This window comes from Camelus dromedarius, chromosome 11 (assembly GCF_036321535.1).
Source record: "Camelus dromedarius isolate mCamDro1 chromosome 11, mCamDro1.pat, whole genome shotgun sequence".
In the NCBI taxonomy this organism is placed as follows: Eukaryota; Metazoa; Chordata; class Mammalia; order Artiodactyla; family Camelidae; genus Camelus; species Camelus dromedarius.
In genome coordinates, this window is record NC_087446.1 from 35,452,617 (window position 1) to 35,477,266 (window position 24,650).

Consider the following 24,650-nt stretch of genomic DNA (forward strand, 5'->3'; position numbering starts at 1 on the left):
AGGAGTGTGTCCATATTAAGAGGGAGACATCATGTTTTGACTCTAAAGGAATGATTCTCCAATGGTTTCATTCTAGGCAAGCTGGAACTGGGACAATACTTTGGGGGAAGTGGCCTCATCTTTGCATTCCTTGAATATATCCATAGGTTTGGGGCTTTAAGGATAGAAATGTATATATCCCCTAAGGATAATCTCACCCTTACATCCACTATACAGTGAAACAATGATCTACCAGCAAGTCTACATCATTTTATTAAATCAGATGACACCAGTATCCAGAGGCTTAAAACTGTACTGCATAACAGAAAAGTCTAACAGGATGATCGTGGCTGCAACTCACTGCCAATGCTCTAAAGATCTGGAATCTATAAAACTGAACAAATAGCAATTATCCAACATATTTAGATAAAATGTAGCTTTTAGTCAGGAAAGGCTTCAAAGACTACCTGTGCAATGTTTCTTTTATAATTTTGCTTTACATTTTAAAAGTTTTTCAGTTGACAAAGACAATTTTCCATCCAACTAGAGCTGGTATTTGGTAGCATTTTTTTGGTTACTATTCAAGTCATCTCCGATCTGTAGGTAAGGTAGAAGTTTCTTTTCTTTCTTTTTTCTTTTTTCTTTTTTTTTTTTTTTTTTTTTTTTGCTATTTCTGAACAAAATATAATAGTGAGAAAGCCACATGGGCTCTATCCACTTCAGAATTAGGCAAAATCATAGTGTTACAGGCAAGACAAAAAGCAGCTGGGGTTCTCTACCTGTTAAACACATTTTAAATAAATATGACATAAAGCTCAATTCAATACCTTTCAATGTTGTGTACTTGAAAAGCACTGGTAGAAAATGGCATTTCTGTGGTTGTCATCCAATTTGTCCCATTGTATGTGCTATTACAGCCATAGGTTTCAAGCCTTAATGGCATAGTTCTCTCAGGAAGTGGAGGATAAAGTTGAGCTCCAATTCCGACCCACAAAGTAATGGCAAACCCGGCCAGTAGACCAACAAGTGCTCCCTGCAAAACAGGAGTGATTTTAAAAGAACAGTAATACAGTTTGCTTTGTAATGGAAATCAACATTAGGAGGTTAAGCTCACCGTGGCCCAAGCCAAATTTATCAGCTCCCCTCCTAAAACTAATCTCCCTTGCAAGATCTCTGCCTTTTGCCAAGGGCAGCATGGGCCCCTGGTCCCTCAGCCCAGAGCCCTGGGATCTCCATTACCCCATTCCCTTTTTCCTATCTCTGTCTAGCCAATCACCAATTCCTGCCCATTTTTCTTTGCCTCGATCTCATAATTCCATTCCTTCCACTCTGTTTCCATGGCCAGCACTCTGTTTTGGCCTCCTTGTCTCTGTACACCCAAATAACTACAGTTGACTCCAGGTTAACTGTTTCCTCTATTTTTATTTTATCTGTGAAAAAAATGACACCATATGAGCAACAGACTATGAGGAAGAAAGCATCCACAGGGTTTATTCCTATACTACAAACATGCATGAGTATAACTGTGCTGCAGGAAAATTAGGGGGGAAATAGCAAGCAGTTTTCACAAATGACTGCAATGGTACATACAACCAAACCAAGTATTTCGAGAGATAACTGGAGATGTCCTCTCTGAAGACATTTGGTTTTCCAATCTTTGGAAACCCTGGGTTACCTGCTCTTGGCTTTTCACCAGTTTTCAGTCTTTGAATGTTCCATAGTTCCAAATGATGGGGATGAAAGCAAATGTTGAGCTAGGAAGCCCCTACCTCTGTGGTGAAATTTCCCCCCTTACTTTTAAGAACAATGATCAGATAGGGCTGCCTGTGCCTCCAGCTCTACATAGAGAGGACAGGGGAGAATATCTGAAGAGGTGAAATATAAGCAAAATCATAGGGCAGAAAAAAAGAATGGCATGTTGATAGGAGAACAAGAATACTGCAGACTAGATCAGAGGATTTGTGCTGGGGGCAAGGACTGTGAGCTCTTTCATTAAGCTGTGAACTCTTGGGAGCAGAATAAGGTTTCTTTATTTTTGGTGCCCAGCACTTGCCACAGTGCTGGAACTATAGCAGGTATGCAATAAATGGTTTTGAATAGTGTAAGGTTGGAATAGTGGTGTGGCTAGCTGTTGACAGACCAGACTTGCTTACTCTCAGCACTGTGCATGGCTCGATCAAGGATCCACAAAATTATAAATGCCACGAGAACAGAAATATTCAGTGCTCTCCACTCCCAGGACAGTGCTTTGTCCATGTATATTCAATGAATAAATGAATGAGTGAATGAAAGGAAGGGAAGGAAGGAAAAAGGAGGCAAGGGAGAAACAGAAGCAAAGAAAAGGAAGGGAAGGAAGGAAGAAGAGAGGGAGGAAGGGAGGAAGAGAGGGAAGAAGCTTATTCCAGAGTAACAGTAGACAGATACTCTGCTGGTGAAAAATGTGGATATGATAAAAAGAGGTACTTCCTATGACAGGAATAATAATATCTTACTTCCCCTGAAAAAGGGCATGTTGGACCCAGTCAGCTACAGCATTTCTGGAAGCAACTCATGGTGGCAATAAATGTCAAAAACCAAACGTCTGTCTTTTTTTTTTTTTTTTTTTTTATGTTTCAGGCACTCAACAAACCACTATGCATTTCATAATGCAAAGAGTCTAAGTCAAAGCTTCACCATTCTAAGGTGGACACAAACAACTCTCTTTCATTGTGATTAATTTCTACCAAACTGGCTTTTCAGATGACACTTCATTAAGAATTATTATTAATAATAATAATGATAATAGCCCTCATTAGCATCTGTCTTACTAATTCCTGATGCCTCAGGAGGAACATGTAATTCTAAATGTAAAGTCGTAGTTCTGCAGTTACCCTACATCTATCTGAAACAACCAGACACACGTTACAGCTTTTCCTGAACTTCAGCATGTGGCAGGACTAAACTAGTGGAGTTTTTCCTGGCTTTCAGAGACATAATTTCAACTTCATTTATTCCAAACAAAATTCAATACTTCAGAGCATAGATATGTCAATGTAGAGGAACAGAAACATACCTCTTTCTAGATACAATTTCCAATTACGATCACCCCTGTGGGTCTAGACTCATGCGACTGGAGCTAAGTCTTTAATATCAGAAGTATATGTTATCTGGTCAGCAGCCTATCTTATTGCTTCTCTTTGGTGTACCCTGGCTATTCACAAGTATTCTCAGCTCTACTGCCCTAAAATCTTTCATATCTGAGCCTGTCAGTCTCTTAAGTTCTAGTGATTAATTTTTAAGAAGGGTAAAAAGATAAATGCACAGAAAATGATGTTCCTTTAGTTATATAATATTCATAATATGTATTATTTAATAATATATATCCTTTAGTTATGTTATACAATATTCTATATTTTAGTTATAGAATATAATTATGTTATAATAAACAATTTACTTATATAATATTTATAATCTATATTTTTTTCTGGCAGTTTTCATTTAGCTTCACCCATGCAGGGTCCCAGTCCATAGTACATTCACTGTGTATCCCAGCAAAGTCAATATGAGTAATTTAAGTCATCAAGACAAGTCACTAATGCCAGATATCAAAGGAACCATATCTTTACAATTGAGAAAAAATTGTAGAGCTGCTACTATAGTTGGGAAAGTAGGTTCTTCACATATTTATTTTTTATACTTACAATTGAGTTGGCAAAGGGAACCAAAATACCCAAAGCAAACAAGCCCAAAAGTGGTCCACCAATCATGCCAAATATGCTGAGTGCTGCCTACAAAAGTAATAAAAAGCCATCAGTTAGCAAATCTCAAATCCAAAGCTGAAAGTGTTTTAAAGTTATCTCAGCAGGATGAGGTTTTAAACTATTTCGCCTCCTCCTAAAAATCATGGCAGCCTTGTCATTGACAAAGAGGTAATCAGAACTTGGAAGCTTCTGCTTCTCAGTCTCTATCTGTTCATTCAGGTACCCTCAATAGAAGAAGCAAAACATAAAGAAGGTAGGGAGTCATGAGACAGTGGGAGCAACTATATAACTGCATAAGTTGAGAGGAACACCACCTCTCCCAACCTTATTCTTGTCAACATTTATAATCAATCACATCACACCCTTGTGCTTTGATAGTCTCAAAAATCCTCTGCCAATAAAGACTGTGGATAAGTATTGCTAGTGACTAGAGATGGCAATGAAACCCGATGTTATCCTTGGTTCCCTAAAGATGGGACTAAAATTAAAAATATAATTTTTTAAAAGATGGATCAAATAATGTAGAAAGAGGTTCAAAATCTAATTGGTTAATTACAACCTTTGCTTTGACGTATATAGATGCTAAAATCATGATAGTGAAAAAAATGTGCAACATGAAGAATGGAGACGCAAACGGCTGAAATTTCCAAGAGATGTATGTTCCTAATAATGGCTATTAATGAGGGCTAATTTTTGATAGTGGACAGAACCATTTCTGCTGTGTCCACAGAGTAAAGGGGCCTGATAGCAAAGAATTAATAATTTTTTTTAAAAAATCCAGTCAGGAACAGCTTTAGAGAATATAGGCTGAGGTACTTTTTCAAAAAAAGAAAAAAAAGTCTACCACATAGACTAGGGAAAGGAGTGAGGATATGATGACAGAGACTAGTGTTTGAGGAGGATACGGGCTCAGGGTATGATCCTAAAGAGTCACTTCACAACATCTCTTGAACCAGAGCACAGTAGGAAGGAAGTTAGACTTTACTGCAGAATGTGAAAGAAGTCACTTGGCCCATGTAGCAGGCTATGACAATGTGACCTAGAGCCAGTTTTGGAGATATAAGGGATATACCCCAAAAAAGACCTGTTCCAGGAAAAATAAAGCAAGGAAGAGCTCCATGGCTTGGAGCTATGATGATTCTCCTGGATCATCTCATTGTATATACTCAGGCCAGGGTTGGTTATGACAAAGGGGGGAATCAACTACAATAAGAAATAAAAACAATAATGCAGACAACGGAGGAAAGCACATTAAGAGGAGTTTTGTTGTTTGTGGCTTAGGTGTGCTAGATAATTCGTGCAACCATTAATCCGAGGAAAGCAGTAGTAGTTATATTACTAGTAGTATTAGTAATAATAGTATAATTAATACTTACCAATTACTAAACAGGTTTAATGCAACCCTATTAAAATCTAAGTAAGATTTTTTGAGGTATAGAGATTATTTCAAACTTGTGGGAAGGCAAAGGAACTAGAATGGCTAAAACAGTTTTGAAAAATAAGAATACAGTGGAAGGATTCAGTGTACCTGAATTCAAGATTTATTATAAAGCTATAGTAATCAACACTGTGTGACCTTGACAGATGGATAGACACGTAGATCAATGGACTAGAACAGAGAAACCACAAATAGACCCACACAAATATGCCCAAATGATTTTTCACACAGGTTCAAAGGCGATGGCAGTTCAGTGGAAGAAAGGCAGCCTCTACAAGTGGTGCTGGAGCAACAGGTATTCACAGGGAAAAGGGGGGAAAAGAACATCAACCTAAGCCTCACACCATTGAGGGGAACTGGGTAAAGGGAATATGGGATCCCTCTGTATTATTTCTTACTATTCCATACAAATCTACAGTTACCCCAAAATATAAAGTTTAATTTAAAATTTTTTAATTTTTATTATTTATTTATTTTTTTTCTTACTGGGGATTGAACTCAGGACCTTATGCATGCTAAGCATGAACTCTACCACTGAGCTATTATCCTCCCCACCATATCCTTTAAAAATTTAAAAAGAATTCAGTCATCTCTGTCCCTTCGTATGTCTATGTGTAGGTATAGAGAGAGAGAAGTCTGGAAGGATGGTCACATTAACATTAAAAAAGAAGAAGGAGAAGGAGAAAAAGAAGAATTATTTAGTGATTATGACTCAAAGCTTCAAGGATTAGCTTTTACCTGCAACAAAGATCCCATTAGTGACGCTAGCGCAGCCATTCCAATACACAGGACTCCAAACAGCACACCTAGATGAATGATGCAAAAGCCATTGTAAAATCCAGACCCAGAGGATTAGAATTCTCAATAGAATAAGCTACCACACCTTTGATTCCAAGTGAGTAATATGACTGTGGTGAAGAATGGCTACATACGTCAACGCCAGCCAAAAAAGGAAAGTGTTTTTCTACAGGATCGGCAGTGTGCGTAAGAGGAAAGAAAACTCTAATATTGGGTCCCAGGATTAACTACATTAAGTTATATAAGTAAAAAATCCCTAGAGTTAACTATAGGGATTTAAAAAGCTAAGAACTATTGTGTTATTAATCTAATCCTCCATAAACATTTGTTTATAAAAGAAGGCTTAGGTCTCTTTTTTCAGTTTGCCTGAAACAGGACACAATTCAGCTCTACCCTGTACAACATGATGAGGGGCAGAAGCATAATAAACATCAGAAATTAGAGTCTTATGACTTTAGGCATTCATTTCTCTTGGGAAGTGGAAATCCACACCACGGAGTGTTTCAGGATCTTTAGCCCTCTCATAATCTCCATCAGCATCCACAAACCTTTCCTGTTAAACCAGCAAAGAAAGGCAGCTTCAAGACAAGTATTATAGTCCCCCTTCCACCAAACTGTTTTGCCAAAACTTCTTTATAGAAATTCTCAAACCCCACTGGTGGTCAGATTATGGGATTTTTTTCTCTTTTGGCTTTTGATATTTTCCAGATTTTCTCCAAGTACACATTTTACTTTTAAAATTTTGATAAGAAAATTTACACCCCTCCCCCAATTTTTATTTTAAAGACTTCCCTTCAGCAAAAGTCACCTGAAAACAGTTAATATCATTTCCCATGTATAAAATTCAAAATCCAAAAAATAAAATAAATGAGAAATTTGCTCATCATAAAATTAGTGCATTCCTTAACATTATTTCTATCTTACTTATACAAGCACATACAATTTTGTTAAGTATATTGAGTAAACAATCTTTTTTGCACCTGAATGGAAAAACCTTACATTAATTTTTGCAAAGATATTTGCAATGATATTTGTTGCAATGATATTTCATGCCTCTGAATGCCCTAATTTAAATAGTATTTTCAACATATTTAGCTTGATTCTTATCTATTTGGTAGCTCATGAACAGTCACTATTGTGGGTTTTTGTACTCAAAGTTATCGGAAACATTCAAACCATTTGCCATGTTCTTCTCTTTGATGTCCTTCCTGTAATATACCTCAAGGTGACACTTTCATACAACCCTTCAAAATGAATGAAAACTTCATCTACACTAGCAGAGGTGATTTGCTATTAATCATTATCAACATCATTCCTTGAGCACCAGCTACTGCCTCTTGTTTTACACGGATTATCTCTAAACCTCTTAGTACCTGGAAGGTGAATTTTTTTTTGTTCCCATTTTCCATATAAAGAAACAGAGGCTCAAAGGGGTTATTGGGTTTGCTCAAGGCTAATAACTGGTAAATTGATGAAACAAGATTGCATCTGTCTGACTTCAAAAGCTTCCATTCATTCTACTAAACCACACAGCTTCCATAATCCCGTAATGAACCAATCTAAAAACTCTTTAGGAAGCATAGTATCATTCTAAAATTATGCTCCAGGATTAAAATCAGATACATAATAAAATGATGCAATGCAATTTAAATTTAGGAGACACTGAAGAATATAAATTAAGTACTTATTCCAGGCTACAGTAATGGCAATTATATAGAGAATTATGGTTTAAAATATAATATTATTTACTATTTCTTTGACAGTCTATTAGTGCTAGTAGGTTGAAGTTAAAGATTCTTTTAAAAAAAATTTGTTATTCATTCATTTCAAAACACTTAAACCCAGATGTCAAAATGAAGAATAAAGTATGTTAGCCAGATTTCTTTAAGTCAGATATTATATTTGGGACATTTGGAAACAGAGGTTAAAGACCTTTCCATTCGAGATGATATTTAACCCTTAATAAGATCCTACAATCTATGAATTTGAGTATTCATGCTGAACGAAGAAGTTGAGCATTTCTTGTACAGTTTTATTGACTATCTCCCGATTGTCTACATGTGCAGATAGAAGAGATAAAACCATAATGCTCTTTTCCTTTATCTTCAATTTATACACATGGACTATGTCTATAAATTTAAACTTGCAGTGCCCTCTTAGGTTATACAGAAAAAGTATAGCTCTTGGTTTCAAACTAAGGATATTTTTTAAACTGTGGTTTAAATTTTAGGAGGAAAAGAGGAAGAGAGTTGAATTTTAACTGTGGCTAGGAATTTTAACTTAGATTTGGGATAGGAGGAAGGTAAAGAAAGAAGGACAGCCAAATAGGGCCTCTGGAAATTGTTCTTCATGGTTGCCTGACAACTAATTGTTTGAAGTATGTCCCAAATCTTGATTGCAAATATGGCCATGACTGTGGTAAGTCGCAGGCAGGCATATATATATATATGCATGTATGTATACACACACACTCACGCTCAGAAGTTCTTACTGTATAACATTTATAGGAAAGAATTTTTGATATCTCTAAAAAATCATCTCCCAGAGTTAAAATGGAATTGTGAAATGAAAACTTACTCAGTCCTTGGGAAATCCAAGAGAGAGACCTTTCTGAGAGAGATGTGAAGTGAGGTTTGACTAGATCTTCCACAGTTACTGCTGCTAAAGCATTAATACTGGAGGACACTGTGCTGTAAGGGAAAATCAAATTTTTTATTTATAATATTTAAACTGTAATAATAATCTAACTGGGAATAAGAAAAGGGAAAAATATATATTGTCACTTCTGAAATGTAACCAGATTTCTACTATATTATTTTTTAAATAATTACATCATCCTCTTTCTGGAAGTTGTTGTCATCCAAGAATGATTCAGAACAAATTAAATTGTTGGTTCCATTTTGAAATGAATCCTTAGTGTCTATGGAAAGAATCTACCAAGTTCATGCAGTATTACTACAAAATGATTTTAAAACATATTTTTCTTTGTGCATAGAAAGAATTGTCATAAGTCCTCACTAACATACACCATAAATATCAATAAAATTAATTTCATGGATCCACACTAACACATGTCGTACACATTAATAATAAGGGTTCCCTGGAGCAAACATAGGAAGAAAGTACAATGAAGAAGTTCGAATACAAAACAAGATTCTTTGGACAGTATATATTATTCAGCCTGTAAAAGGAAATTCTAATTCTAATTCTCCATTTGATCATGCCATAGCTACATGTATATTTTAAACCAAGACTGTAGGTATCCATTTTTGGTAATCAACAAAAGCTACCATCAACTGATCATTGTCATTATGACCCTACAAGATATGTGATGATGTATTAGATAGAAGGGGCCAAAGTTAAAAGTGGAGACTGATGATAATAGACTGCCAGCCCCTAGAGATAACAGACCGACAGACAGGATACATGGAGTAAATTACCTATTTTGGGGCCGTTTGTGCTCATATCCAGAATTCAGCTTTTCCTCCCAAATATCAAACAACAAAAGAAAGATCCCAATAGGGAAACCATGTATTATTAGAGTCATTGTTCATACCTCAATGTTCCGCTGTAAGCACAGGCCACAAAAAGTCCAGGAACTCCTGGGTAATCTTGCAGAATGTCCAGTACCAAATAAGGCATGAGCTGAAAAATTCCAACATTTACTCTTGAGTACTATTTGTTACGAAATAAATTGATTAACACCTCATTTATCTTGTGTTCTTCAAGAACTAAAGGAAGCTATTCCACATAACTGAAATTTCCAAAATACATAAAATTAAACTCTTTACCTGCTAAAATTGTACAAGAAATGCTCAACTTCTTCGTTCAGCATGAATATTCAAATTCATAGATTGTAGGATCTTATTAAGGGTTAAATATCATCTCGAATGGAAAGGTCTTTAACCTCTGTTTCCAAATGTCCCAAATATAATATCTGACTTAAAGAAATCTGCTAACATACTTTATTCTTCATTTTGACATCTGGGTTAATCCCCAGTACCTCCACTAACAAAAAGAAAAAAAAAAGTTAAATTAGATAACCTATATAAGCTCTTACTATAGTACATGGAATATAGTTAGTGCCCGGTAATAGGTAGCTATTTTCATTCTTTGGAACAGTAAATCAATTTAAAGGAAATATTGGCATACCTCTGTGCTTAAGTAAAAAGCATTCACTTTAAATTTAACTTTACTTGATGACTCAAAGCTGTTTTTGTGAACTTCAATCACTGTTCAGGATTGAAAGTGTAATTATAGTTGCAAATACAGTTAGCTCTTGAACAACATGAGTTTGAACTGTGTGGCTCCACTTATGTAGATTTTTTTTACAATAAATATATAAAAATGTATGTGTAGAACATGTATGCAAGACTTGTATTGAAGTGGATAGCCTATTCTTACAAAGGCATAAGGTGAGTGATATTTAATATTAAAATATTGTAGTTTTTTTTACTGTTTCATAACTGCTTTCAAAGAGTTGCTTTACAGTACAGTGTGCCACCATAGTTCATAATGGGAGAAACTATGTATCAATCTATTATCAAAGATAAGTAGTTTAAAAAAGTAACAGTGTTTCCAATGCTGTATTAAGAATATGACTGTAATACTGTATATCATAAAACTTTTAAAACGATTCATTCATTAGTGTATAGGCTAGGCTACCATAAAGCAATTGTATGGATTACACTAGGCTACTATGAAGCAATCATATTGCTGCTTCTTTACCAATGCATGAATTGCTACACTTGTAAATAAATATGAATTTCTCTTTCATATTATTTTTTCTCTTTTGATGTCTAGTGTTGGTAAGAGTGTAACATCTGCAGTGTTTCGTATCATATAAGACTCACTGATATAGGTCCTGACAGATGATTCATCTTGCAAACAGACAAGGTAAACTTATAGTATGGATAAATACAGTACAGTACTTTAAATGTATCTTCTCATCTTCATGACTTCCTCAGCAGCATTTTCTTTTCTCTAGCTTTCTTTATGGTAAGAATATAGTATATAATCCACATAACATACAAAATATGTGTCAATCGGCTATTTATGTCATTGGTAAGGCTTTCTGTCAACAGTAGGCTATTAGCAGTTAAGTTTGAGGGAGTCAAAAATTACACGTAGATTCTCTGCTGTGCGGGGGGTCAGGGCCCCTAACCCCTGTGTTGTTCAAGGGTCAATTGTTGTATGAAACATAGTGACGAGCGGAGACTAACCTCACGAAATTCCTGAAACTGGCTTCTTTAAAAAAACAACTCCTGATACTTGCTTTTCGATCAGTTACTTTTAAGAAAATAAATATTAAATAAGGATGGGAAGGTGTATGACTTCAGCACTGTGTTATATGGCAGACTTCAGCACTGTGTTATATGGCAGAAACTGATTTTTGAACCAGAGTCCTGAGTGGATAATTTTCTAGGAAAATGTCCTCTCTTTTGCACTGAAACATCATTGATTCCTTCTCTCAATAGTTCAGAGTGGATGATATGCCCTTTCTTATCAGCCTCTTTGATCTCATTTAACTAAAGCTTATTAATTCTTCATTCTTAGGAAAACAGAATAGCACTTCTCTCTCTATGAGATCAACATGCAATTTCCCCAGGATATCTTAAAAGTTTAACTTCAAGCAGTATTCTATACATAAGCAAAAGTAAAAATTCCATCGTTAGTGTTATAATGAGATCTAAAATCCTCTACTCTCTTGTCAACTTTCCAAAAATCTTCGGTGTGATATTTCAGAATCTGAATGGTCCCTGCAGATATAGGTAGAATCAACTGGGTAAGACTGTTAGAAAAGCAGTACAACTATATCTAGGTACCAAACCTGCTTCCTCAGTGTGAGCTATCACAGGGCGCAGCAGAAACTTACCTTTGTTCTCTCAGGTAAAGCTTCTGACCCGATCTACTGATTGTGCCTTATTGGCATTGTATCCCCGGGGAAATATTAATTTAATTAACTGGTTAACAATCAGTAGTGAAATCATTCAATTAGGAGAAAGCATCTTTCTTTTTCAAAAATTTATCACATGCTCTCTAAATGGTGAGTGCATGCATGCAAGACACCCCTGCATACAATCTATGATGAGGAGAAGTCTCAAGGTTAGGAGGTTGCACCTTAAAAAAAATTGCTTTGTTTTGTTTGGTTTTTTGGTTTTTTGCTCAGAGTAAGGGGAAGATACATTAAAATTTTTTAAAAAATTTTAAATCCCTACGGTCTTCAAAGACAAAGATTGACAAAAATCACAAAACAGTCTTGACTAGAGAGAATATAACAGAAGAGTGCCTCCATCAGCAGAGTAAACACAATTCTTAAGATTCTCTGAGCAAACAGGAAGATCTGTTTATCAACAGGAGGGCACAGTTCAAGACAGGACTGAGATATGCACATGAAGGATGCTCTCACTTTCTAATCCCACAAAGTTGTATTTTCCTGGGAGTATGTTATGCATTTACACCAACAGAAAATTCAACCTATGATCATTCTAATGCATGCCCTGGGCACCTGATTTACAATCAATTGTTAGAAAATAATTTTGCAAGAGTTCTAAGAACAAGAACTCAAGCATTGGAGCCTGGCAGTCCTGGGTTTGAATTCTAGCTACACTTTATGAAAGATGATATATGGCATAGAGATTCAAAGTTAGGACTCTAGTGGCAGCCTGCCTGGGTTCAAATCCTGGCTCCAGGTTTACCAGCTGGTTACTTAACTTCTCTATGCCTCAGTTTCCTCACCTTTGAAAGGGAGACAATCATAGCACCTACTTTAGAGTGTTGCTGTGAGGATTAAGAGTTGAAATTTATACATATAAAGCACTTATGATAGTGCCTGGCCCATGGTAAGTATCAGATGAGTGCTTGCAGCTATTCTTGCTTATTAGCTATGTGACCTTGGACAAGTCATATAACCTCTCTGACATTCATTCATTTCCTCATCTTTAAAATTAGAATTACAGGGTTGTGATAACTAAAAGAAATGAAGCATACAAAGGTCTTGGCACAGAATCTCATCACATAGTTGGTGCTCAATAAATGTTCACTTATTAGATTCATTTCTCTATTATTTAAAAATCAGAAGGTAAATTGTTTATAAATGAACAATCTAAGGATAACTACAAAATGTTCTGCTGTACCATGGTGTGTATGGAGTTTTTTTTAAAACTGTGTTTATATTTCTACTCCCAGCCTTGAGCTATTTCTTTTTAATACCTGCCTTGAAAATTTCCCAAGCATTTCAATATTTTAATGTTGGATATAACATTCTTCATTCTTGCTATTTCCATATCTGCTAAAATAAATTTTTTCCAAATGCCTTATGGAAACTAAAGACGATTATATTGTGCACATTTGCTATTTCTTTACAAGAATATGAATACTCTTTCCTCCCAGCTAATAAGCTTTCTGCATGTCACTATTGCACATATAAGAAAGACATGGTACTGGACCTGGTCTGGTGCAGACACTTTCTTGGCTGTCCAAGGATCACAGTCATGGTATCTGGAATACAGCGCGAGCCCACAAAGCACTGAGCAGGTGAGGATTGCCCAGAGTGCCACAAGATTGATGTAGAGAGACCTAAAGACGTGAAAACAAACCATCACATGACAATTTTAATTTCCATCCCAAAGATGAGGAAACTTGTTATGTAAACAGGAGGGACTTTGTGACATATTCAATAGATAGACATTCTCTTTTGGTTATCAGAAATGCTACTTATTTTATTCTGGCCTTACCTTCTGTTTATGATGTCAGCCAACAATGGATTCGGAAATACTTTGAATTGATGGGGGTTTGCCATTGAACAAATGTTTCCTCCTAGTCAGAGTTCCATGGGCATTATTAGCTTTATAATTTTATCTAATTACACTACTTTAAAACTTCTTGTCAAAGAAATAAAGATCTTAATAGTCAACAGAGCAGTGACTATTCCTCATTTTCCCTTTAAAAGTAATGCAATTATAAACTGCGAAACATTGTTAGCATCTACATAGAAACTTATCACACTCGTTTAAATGTGGTTTGTAATGCCATCCATTAAGTGTGAAAGGCAAACCTGTGTTCCTTGGACAGGAATCTCCTCAAACAAGGTTCAGCATTTTAATACATGGTGTGTGCTCCAGTAGACTGTAAAGATTTACATAACGGCACTGGAGTCAGTCCTAAGCATAAATCTTGGCTCTCCCTACCATATGTGATCCTGGGCAAGTAACTTAGCTTCTCTGATCCTCAGTTTCTTCATATACACCTGGAGGTAACAATGCCTACCTCCTGAATTATAAGAGTAAATAAAATAGTATTTTTTATATATATTATATATATATATATATATAATATAGCACAGAGACATGTAATAAACACTTGTTAAATGGTGCTTATTGATATTATTAGTGTTAAAGTCATTGGATGCTTCACCTTAATAATCAATTGAATAGTAAACATTGCTCTCACTGAGGTGGCTACATTTTTTCCCCAGGGGTGCTGTAGTGGACACTGTGATGAGCTGCCCTAGCCTGAAGAAAAGTGTACCCCACCCTCACCAACTCATAGCCCCTCCCCCGGGGCAGCATGCATAAAATGACTGCTGGATTCTGAGGTTGAAAGGCGGAGTCCCCTCACACTAACTTAGGACAAGTCTGAAGGGTCACCCCAGCTCTAGAGCGCCCCTTGAGGCCTCTGCTGAGACTGCATCACAGTCCAACTTCTCCCTCTGGCCAATCCTGCTTCCCTTCCCTTCCTTCTCTTCTCCAGCGGTGACTTCCTAAGCGGACTCCATCTCAGAGTCCACATCCGGGAGAACCTGCAATAGGTGCCAAGCAACAGATTGCTAGCCTCTTCCCTTGACTGACTAGATTTACTGTATGTATGTTTTGTTATTGTCTAAAAATAGTAGGATTAACTGTATCTCATCTGCAAATCATCAGAAAATATACTCAAGACACCTTTCTGATCAGATACCACCCCTCACTTATATATGAGTTTAATACTTTACTATCTTGTTTTATTTTACTTTAATACCATTCAGATAGATCACTTATCAACATCTGACATTGCCCCCAGTCAATCAGTGTCAGTAGGTCTTGCCATTGGGCTGGGATTTATTCTTCCCAGGGAGCCAGTGTTAGAAACTGGGAGAAAATGGGCTAGTCTGAAGGAAATTGTTTCTCATTAAGAAAGCTAATAACACTGTTTTTTAGTTATAAAAGTGGACTTTTTGAGTTTCATGTTCCCAAAGAAGCACATGTGCACAATTATTTTGGGAGAGGCTTCAGCTCTAATACAGATGGATTACTGGATATATAAATTATATTCTTTCCAAGTTTCTTAAAACACCAGAACTCCTAAGCTCACTTTTGGGGGATTCCATATCTAGTTATTGTACTAATGTTCATATAGAGTTTTCATTGTGGAATTTTTCAAAGACAGGTAATGTCTAAACCAATTTACTCTCAATATATTGAGTTCTGACTTGTGATATTACAATATTTTCATATTCTCCTTTGAAAAGAACTAGAATTGCCACCCATTCTCCTACCCCAACCACCTTGTTACTCTTATTAATCTATTTGATGTTTTTAAGCCCATAAATGCATGAGTCAACTTAGCCTTATTTATCAGTATGAAGAATGTTGGTCACCAAGCTTATCTGAGGTCTCCTGAAAAAGAACTAGTCACTCTTCATACTCTTTGCTCAGGCCAAGATGGGATGGAGAGTTCTCTGACCATGTTGCCCCTCCGACCTCTATGCTTTATCCAAATCACTCTGCCTACCTGGAATGCTCTCCAATTCTTCTCCCCCTGCCCATGTATGATCATCCTTCAGTCTCTGCCTTATTGACAAGAATCTCTTACTCATTCCCTTCCTCCACATCCCATGATTTGAGGTGAAAAAATAAATTCACATTTACTAGACCCCTACCACATGCATGCCAAACACAGAATTCTACAATACCTCTATGAGATGTTTGATATCTTATACACATTTTACAAGTTTAGAAACTGAAGCTCAGAGAGACTAAATCACTCAAGTAGCAAGTATTAGAATGGGGTTATAAACCCATGACTGTGTCTGAAAATAAAATGCACCAGCACATCTGGCAACATAATTCTCTGGAACATTTCCTCTATTGTTCTATTATTTCACGGAATCTTTATACATTTCTCATGTTATTTCACTTTTCAGATACTTGTATGTATTTTCCTAATTTGGTGCTAAGTTTCTTCATGATAAGAGCCATACATTTAAAATTTTTTTATTCCCCATAGTTCCTAATACAAACAGATGCACAATAAATGCCTATTTATTTGATAAGATTTGTTTTACTTAGTAATTCATATAAATATTTTAAAATATCTGATTTAAAACATACAGTACCACTTTGTTCTATGTGATCCTTTTGTAAGTATATAATTTATCTCTTAGAATTTCATGATACAGAAGACTCAAACCTGAGCCAAGGCGATTGAAGATTCATATACCATCGTTTGGCTTACATTTTTGCCTGGAATCTGCTTTTACAGGAAATATATCTCTGCACTTGGGACTGGTTGACACCATAGATGCTGGTCCACGTGAACGTCCCTCCTATAATAATCGTCCAGAATGTGTGTCTTTGCAAAGGATTAGGATTAAGACTAAAAGAAAAGAAACAGAAAACAAATCTTAACTGTCAGCAAAAAAACTACTGAAATCTTCCTAGTATATTTTTGGAAGCAAGCAATGTATACCTACATAAATACAAATACATATATAAAATGTATAAAGTGATTAAGTAATATAAAAGGTAGAAATATTCCTAACTTAGGTTCAATAAAATAAAAATTGATACTTCAAGAGACTTGGAAATTTTGCATGGGATTGGGGGAAAAGTAAATGCTCTAATCATTCTGAGAATTTATATAAATTGTTCTCCATGGCCATAGGAAATTATTTAAATAAGTCTGCCATGCTGTAATCAGTGAAGAGCATGAAGCTGAAAAGAGAGAAAGAGAGGAGAGGTTCCTAAGTACACTGCAGCAATAGACATAGTACTGAAATGAACACAATATTGATGCATTTTGCATGTATAATTCCTATCCTAGCAAATGTATGTCATAGTTCTACTTTATATTCAAGCTAAAAAGATTCAGTCAATTAATGCAGTGTAAAGGTTTTCATTTTCTAAAACTACCATGTCATTATAATCATGCTCTCTTAAAATGCTATGTGAACAAACTAAATACTCATAGTTGAAAGTCATTTTATGACATTTATAAAATATTGTTACAAAGAAAACTTAACTTCCACATTTGATACAGCTTTTAATTCTTCTTAATGTATCACCTTTGAAGGAATGATTCTGTTCACCTCTGATACACAGTAGAAGCTTGAAAAATTTCTGCAAAATTTGCTTTCATGGAAACTTTCTGAAAATTATGAAATTCTGCAAATCCATTTCAAATCTCACATTTGAGATCAGTCAAGTAAAGTGCTCTGATTTATGCATATGCCAGAACTCCTATGGACAGATGAGAGCCTCTATTCCATTTTTTTAACATTTAATATCAAAGTCTAAGAGTTTCAAGGATGTTAGCCCTTTCTTCCATAGAGAAAGCAGCTACTGTATTAGCTAATAAAACTTGAGAGCCAAAAGGCAGTGAGTTATGTGGAGGAAGTAAGATAAACTGAGGTAATAGAGGAATATGTTTCAGACATAAGGAAACAAGGAACAAGATAAAACTCCAGAAGAAGAAATAAGTGACAGGGAGATAGGCAATCTACCTGAGGAAGAGTTCAGAGTAATGATCATAAAGATGATCAAAGGACTTGGGAGAAGAACAGATGCACAGAGCAAGAAGTTAGAAATTTTTAACACAGAGTTAGAAAATATAAAGAAAATCAAACAGAGTTGAAGAATACAATAGCTGAAATGAGAAATACACCAGAAGGAATCAACAGTAGACTAAATGAGGCAGAAGAACGAATCAGTGAGCTGGAAGACAGATCAGTGGAAATCACTGCTGCAAAACAGAAAAAAGAAAAAAGAATGAAAACAGTTTAAAAGACCTCTGGGACAAAATCAAGCACACTAATATTCACATTATGGGGGTCTCAGAAGAAGAAGACAGAAAGGGCCTGAGCTGAAAACTTCCCTAACCTGGGAAAGGGAACAGTCACCCACATCCAGGAAGCATAGAGAGTCCCATACATGATTAACCCAAAGAGGAATACACTAAGACACATTGTAATCAAAATGACAAAAATTAAAGATAAAGAAAGAATATTAAAAGTAATAAGGGAAGAGCAACAAATAACATACAAGGGAACTCCCATAAGGTTATCAGCTGATTTTTCAGCAGAAACTCTGCACGCCAGAAGGGAGTAGCATGATATACTTAAGATAATGAAAGGGGAAAACCTACAATCAAGAATACTCTACCCAACAAGGCTTTTATTCAGATTTGATGGAGAAGTCAAAAGCTTTACAGATAAGTAAAAGCTAAAAGAATTCAGCACTACCAAACCAGCTTTACAACAAATGCTAAAGGAACTTCCCTAGCTGGAAAAGAAAAGGCCACAACTAGAAATAAGAAAATTACAAAATGAAAAAGCTCACTGGTAAAGGCAAACATACAGTAAAGGTAGGAAATCATCCACAGCTAGTAAGGAAATTAAAAGACACAAGTAGTAAAATCATCTGTATCCACAATAAGCAGTTAAGGGATACATAAAATAATTAGATAAAAAGGATAATATCAAAAACAGTAATCATGAGGGGAGGACAGTACAAATGCAGGGTATCTAAAATGCACTGAAATTAAGAGATCATCAACTTAAAACAATGACATATACATACAGACTGCTATACAAAAACCTCATGTTAACACAAATCAAAAATCTATAATAGACATACACACAAAAAAGAAAAGGGAATCCAAATATTACACTAAAGATAGTCATCAAATCACAAGAGAACAGAACAAGATAAGAAAGAGGAAAAAAGACATACAAAAAAAAATTGAAAACCATTAACAAAATGGCAATACGAACATACATATTGATCATTACCTTAAATGTAAATGGACCAAATGCTCCAAACCAAAAGACACAGACTGGCTGAATGGATACAAAAACAAGACCCGTATATTTGCTGCCTACAAGAGACTCACCTCAGATCTAAAGACACATACAGACTGAAAGTGAGGGGATAGAAAAAGGTATTCAATGCAAATGGAAGTCAAAAGAAAGTCAGGGTAGCAATACTTTTACCAGACAAAATAGACTTTAAAATAAAGACTGTTACAGGAGACAAAGAAGGACACTACATAATTATCAAAAGTTCAATCCAAGAAGATACAACAATTGTAAATACACATGCAGCCAGCACAGGAGCACTTCAATATATGAGGCAAATGTTAACAGACATAATAAAGAGAAATTGACAATAATACAACAATAGTAGGAGACTTTAACACCCCCACTTACATCAATGAACAGATCATCCAGACACAAAATCAGTAAGAAAACACAGGCCTTAAATGACACATTAGACCAGATAGACAATTGATATTTATAATGCATTCCATCCAAAAGACAAGATTTAAAATACCCAACTGGTGGTTTTGGCAATATAGAATACATATGCCAACTCTAGACCATACAGAAAAATACCAAGACAAAATCCTTCTCTTCATTTATCTTAACCAGAGCAGATCTTTTGCCCACCATATTCTCAAGACATATTTGAATAATAAGGGATATACAATAAGGCTCTTCATTATTACTTAACGGTTGGCAACCTTCAAAGTGAGGGTCATAAAAATATCTAATCTTCTACTTTTTAGAATCTCTTATTGATGTATGAGTTATCATTTCAATGCAGCAATATGTGTACCCTTTGTATTAAGTGACAATTATCTTAAAGAAAAATGATTGGTTCCACATCCTCTCCCCTCAACCTAGCTGATTAGGAAAAGATTTGTGATTAATCAAGGTCTCCCAAGTGGCCACTGGTTGTTGCTGCTTCTTAGTTTCCATTCCCCTCTCTTCTGGTAGCAGTAATCTAGGTTTGCCTTGGGGGAACTACCACTTCTTTATTAAATAGCCTAGACAGCGGTCAGTCAAAATGTTCTGCTGTGCCCTAGCTAAAGGATGGAATCATGCCAAAGCTGGGCCAACTGGGTCTGAATCCTGAGGTAAAAGGGAAAATAATACATATATATTGAGAACAGCTGAAGTTGATTCATTGCAAGTTAACGCATTGACCCTGTCCAATTTCTGAAAAATTTCTTCTCAAACATTAGCACCTATTTTCAGAAAACCAAGAAGAGAGCCACCAAGTGCAAAGTGATTTTCCTTTCCTCTTGCCAGTGATTTCAGCTTGCCTGTCTCAAAGCAGGGCTGCTTAAAGAGAGAATGAGCTGGTCCATGCCAATGTGAGCCCTCTCTGCACACTGAACGTGATGTATAAGGACGAAGCTATTGATCCAAAAGAGAAGTGTTTTAAAATATTCTTTTAAATTGTGTGGTATATTTGTGATGGAATATCCAGTTTCTCCATTAGTCTTTAGGAAAACCGAAAGGATTTGTAAGACATGTTACATCATCTGCTATACTGACACATGAGGCATCAGCAATAACCTTTCTAGTCAATTTTCTAGAAATAATATTCAGTATTACATAATGTAGATTATAAATTTACACACACATACTACATACATATATATACATATATACAATATTTATTTAGTATTAATACTAATACTGTATATATTTAGTATTAATCATAAAATGCTATATATTGCCAGGGCAATACTAAAAGAGAAATTCTCCAGACTACTTGAACCAAAGAACTGTCAAAATGGAATCACTTTGAGCATTTTTCTCTTAAGAGGTTTCCTTTTCTTATCTCTCTACTGTATCTTTTCTTAACTCCCTACACCATTTTTCAACCTATTCCAGACTTTAATATCTGGAAGAAAATACTCTTTTGCTATCAATCCCTTCTCAGAAGGAAGCACTATCCTCTATACCATGTAACTAAGTATTACGTGACTGTTGTAACCCCTTAAAGACCTGGTGAAAACTCCTTACACATTTACTTGCCAGCTTCAAATTTTTGTACCACATCTTTAGTGGTTTGTTTGTTTTGTAATGTAAATTTACTATTTCAGTAAAGAGGTTATTTTTACAGAAAAAGCAAAAGGAATGTTCTAGTAACCAAGAAGTAAATAGCAACTTACTTCCAGAAGTTTAATCTTCCACCATTATAGGCATCATTTAGAATAGTGCTAATTCCACCTTGAATCAGTGCAGCCTGTATAATCACAGATGCAAATCCGGCCACCATGATCCCAACTTGAAAAACGTCCGTCCAGATAACCGCTTTAAGACCACCCTTTGAGAGGAAAATGTATTAGGATTAATGCTTCTACTAGACATTATTAAGCATCTACATGCTTATACACTATGCTAGACAAAGATAAGGAAAACATGGATCTTGGCCATGAAGTGCACCCAAGGAGACATTCAGGAAAGCAATACTTGGACAAAACTTTCAAACATAAGCAGAGTTCAAGATGGAAGGTCCTCCCAGCAGAGAAAAGAGCATGGGCAAGAGCACAGGGAGGTCAAAATACATGGCATGTTGAGTGTGGCTAGATAGATATATATATATATTTTGGAGTGAAGTGGAGTGGTGTGGGGATACTGTTCGGAAGAAAATTCAGAGTCAAATTGCAAATGGCAATATCATAGATTTCTCCCACAGGCAGGGCTGATATTCACTCAGTATGTACATAGCAGTTGTTTAAAAACTAAAATTGTTTTGTACTAGCCACTGTCACAGACTTCCCAAGTGTCCCCCACCAGTCCCTCTGACCTTGGCTGAAACAGCCCCTCCCTGAGGACTTTGTCTTCTAAAAGATCCCTCAACTAAAGGATGATGACCCAGAATATTAGGAATTGCATAAGACTTGCACCACTACCAAGGATGAGCATCCGTGACAATTATCAGTGCCTATGCCATACTGGTTCTTGCATGCTTTGACTGTCGCTCATCTCAGGCTTCTAAGCAAAGGGATAATATGAGCACAGCTATCACATGGCAACAGTAAGGGAGAATTAGGAGACAAAAATTAGGGAGCCCTGCATGGTTCAGGTGAAAGAAAAAAAATTCAGTTATGACCAATGTTCTACAAAGGATCAAATTTAACCTGGACCGAATATTTCTTACAAAAATGTTATACTATGTGAGGTAGGAGAGTAGGTATGAACAACCCAGACTGCAGCACATGACTACTGAAATCTTCAATTTTGCAAAACAAGGAGAAATAATGTGCTTGACGTACCAGCGTGCAGTAGAATGTGCAGACCACCCCTGTAGCCACCACTGCACCCCACAGATCGAATCCTGTGGCTGTAGAAGAGAAAAATGCATATATAACTAAGAAACAAACATATACAGTAAAAATATTTCTCAAAAAATCATTAGGAGGGAGCTATATTGTTTATTGGGCACCTACTTCTATACCCGCTCTCCTAAAACTAGGTCCAAATCTCAAAAAATGTACAAAATACTGGAGTCAGAAATTGACACAACATTGTAAACTGACTATACTTCAATAAAAATATTAAAATTTTATTTGATGAGTTAAATAGACATGGATTCTACCCTTAGATACCACACATGATCCAATCTTGGCTAAATCAAATACATGAAAAAGCACCTGTATTATAATTAACCTAAGACACTCCCTTGATATTGTAAAGTGGTTATCCAGACTGAATGGGGTTGTAGGATATTTGTCATCAAGGTTCAAATAAACACACTATTCTACCGGTCTTTGAAAGACAGGTTGTGTGTGTTACTAAAATGAGACCAAGTTATAGAAAAGTCTATATAATTTATTACCATTTACCTAAGAGGTGGAGGGGCATATTATTTTTAATGGAAAGATAACAACTCTATGTCCGCAGATTTGATAATCTAGATGAAATGAACCACTTTCTTGAAAGACACAATCTGCCAAAATTTACACAGGAAGAAACAGAAGATCTGAATAGGCCTGTATCTTTTAAATAAATTGAATAAATAGAAAGGCTCCCAAAACAGAAAGGCTCAGGCCCAGAGGGGTTCACTGGTGAATTCTACTGAATATTTAAGGAAGAAATTATACCAATGCTCTAAAATCTTCTTCAGAGGATAGAAGCAGAGGGAATACTTTATAGATCATTCCATGAGGCCAGCATTACTTTAATACCAAAACCAGAAAAACATATTACAAGAAAAGAAAACTACAGACCAATATCTCTCAGAAACATAGATGCAAGGATCCTCAACAAAATATTAGCAAATTGAATTTTATAAGTATAAAAATAATTATATGCCACAATCAAGTGGGATTTCTTGCAGGTATGTAAGGCTGGTTCAAAGAGTTTAAACGTCAATTAATGGAATCCATCACATCAATAGGCTGAAAAAAGAAAAATCACATTATCATATTAATAGAGGAAGAAACAGTACTTGACAAAATCCAACACCCATTCATGATAAAAACTCTCAGTATACTCGAAACAGAGGGGAAGATTCTCAACCTGATAAAGATAATCTACCAAAAACTTACAGCTAACATCATACTTAATAGTGAGACACTTGAAACTTTTCCACTAAGATAAGGTATAAATCAAGGAAGGAAGAAATAAAACTCTTTTTGTTCACAGATAACACGATCAACTTTATAGAAAGTCTAAAATAATTGACAAAAAAAATCTCCTGGTTCTAATAAATGATTATAGCAAGGTTGCAGGATAGAGGTTAATATACAAAAGTCAGTTGCTTTCCTTATACCAACAATGAACAACTGGAATTAGAAATTAAAAACACATTAACATTTACATTAGCACCCCCCAAAATGAAATACTTAGCTATAAACCTAACAAAATGTATACAAGATCTACATGAGGAAAACTATCAAACTCTGATGAATGTAATGAAAGAACTGAATAAATGGAGAGATATTCCATGTTTATGAATAGGAAGACTCAATACTGTCAAGATGTCAGTTCTTCCCAATTTAACCTATAGATTCAAGGCAATCCCAATCAAAATTACAGCAAGTTATTTTGTGGATAATGACAAACTGTGTAGAACTGACAAACTGATTGTCAAGTTTATATGGAGAGGCAAAAGACTGAATACTCTATACAGTATTTTTTCATTGAAGTATAGTCAGTTTACAATATTGTGTCAATTTCTGGTGTACAACATAATGTTTCAGTCATACATATACATACATGTATTCATTTTCATATTCTTTTTCATTATAGGTTACTACAAGATATTGAATATAGTTTACTGTGCTACATAGCATAAACTTGTTGTTTACCTATTTTATTTGTTTTAATCTTAATTTTTTTAATGAAGTATAGTCAGTTTATAATGTTGTATCAATTTCTGGTATACAGCACAATACTTCAGGCATACATGAACATACATATATTCATTTTCATATTCTTTTTCACCAAGATATTGAATATAATTCCCTATGCTGTACAGTATGAACTTGTTGTTCATCTATTTTATATATATTATTTAGTATCTGTAAATCTGGAACTCCCAATTTATTCCTTCCCACTACCTTCCTTCCCTGATAACCATAAGTTTGTTTTCTATATCTGTGAGTCTGTTTCTGTTTTGTAAATAAGTTCATTTGTC

At 35.5% G+C, this 24,650-nt stretch overlaps 1 protein-coding gene across 1 annotated transcript in view; it reads right to left on the minus strand.

Moving 5' to 3' along the window:
* Nucleotides 1-24,650, minus strand: part of SLC5A8 (solute carrier family 5 member 8) — a 47,673-nt gene that overhangs the window by 8,041 nt on the left and 14,982 nt on the right. The window contains exons 4-12 of the mRNA XM_010990003.3: nt 22,285-22,352; nt 21,178-21,332; nt 16,450-16,590; nt 13,404-13,533; nt 9,512-9,600; nt 8,533-8,645; nt 5,896-5,963; nt 3,660-3,746; nt 807-1,012 (exon numbers count right to left, since the gene is read on the minus strand). Of these exons, the coding sequence (XP_010988305.2) occupies nt 807-1,012; nt 3,660-3,746; nt 5,896-5,963; nt 8,533-8,645; nt 9,512-9,600; nt 13,404-13,533; nt 16,450-16,590; nt 21,178-21,332; nt 22,285-22,352 (1,057 nt within the window). The remainder of the gene's footprint in view (nt 1-806; nt 1,013-3,659; nt 3,747-5,895; nt 5,964-8,532; nt 8,646-9,511; nt 9,601-13,403; nt 13,534-16,449; nt 16,591-21,177; nt 21,333-22,284; nt 22,353-24,650) is intronic.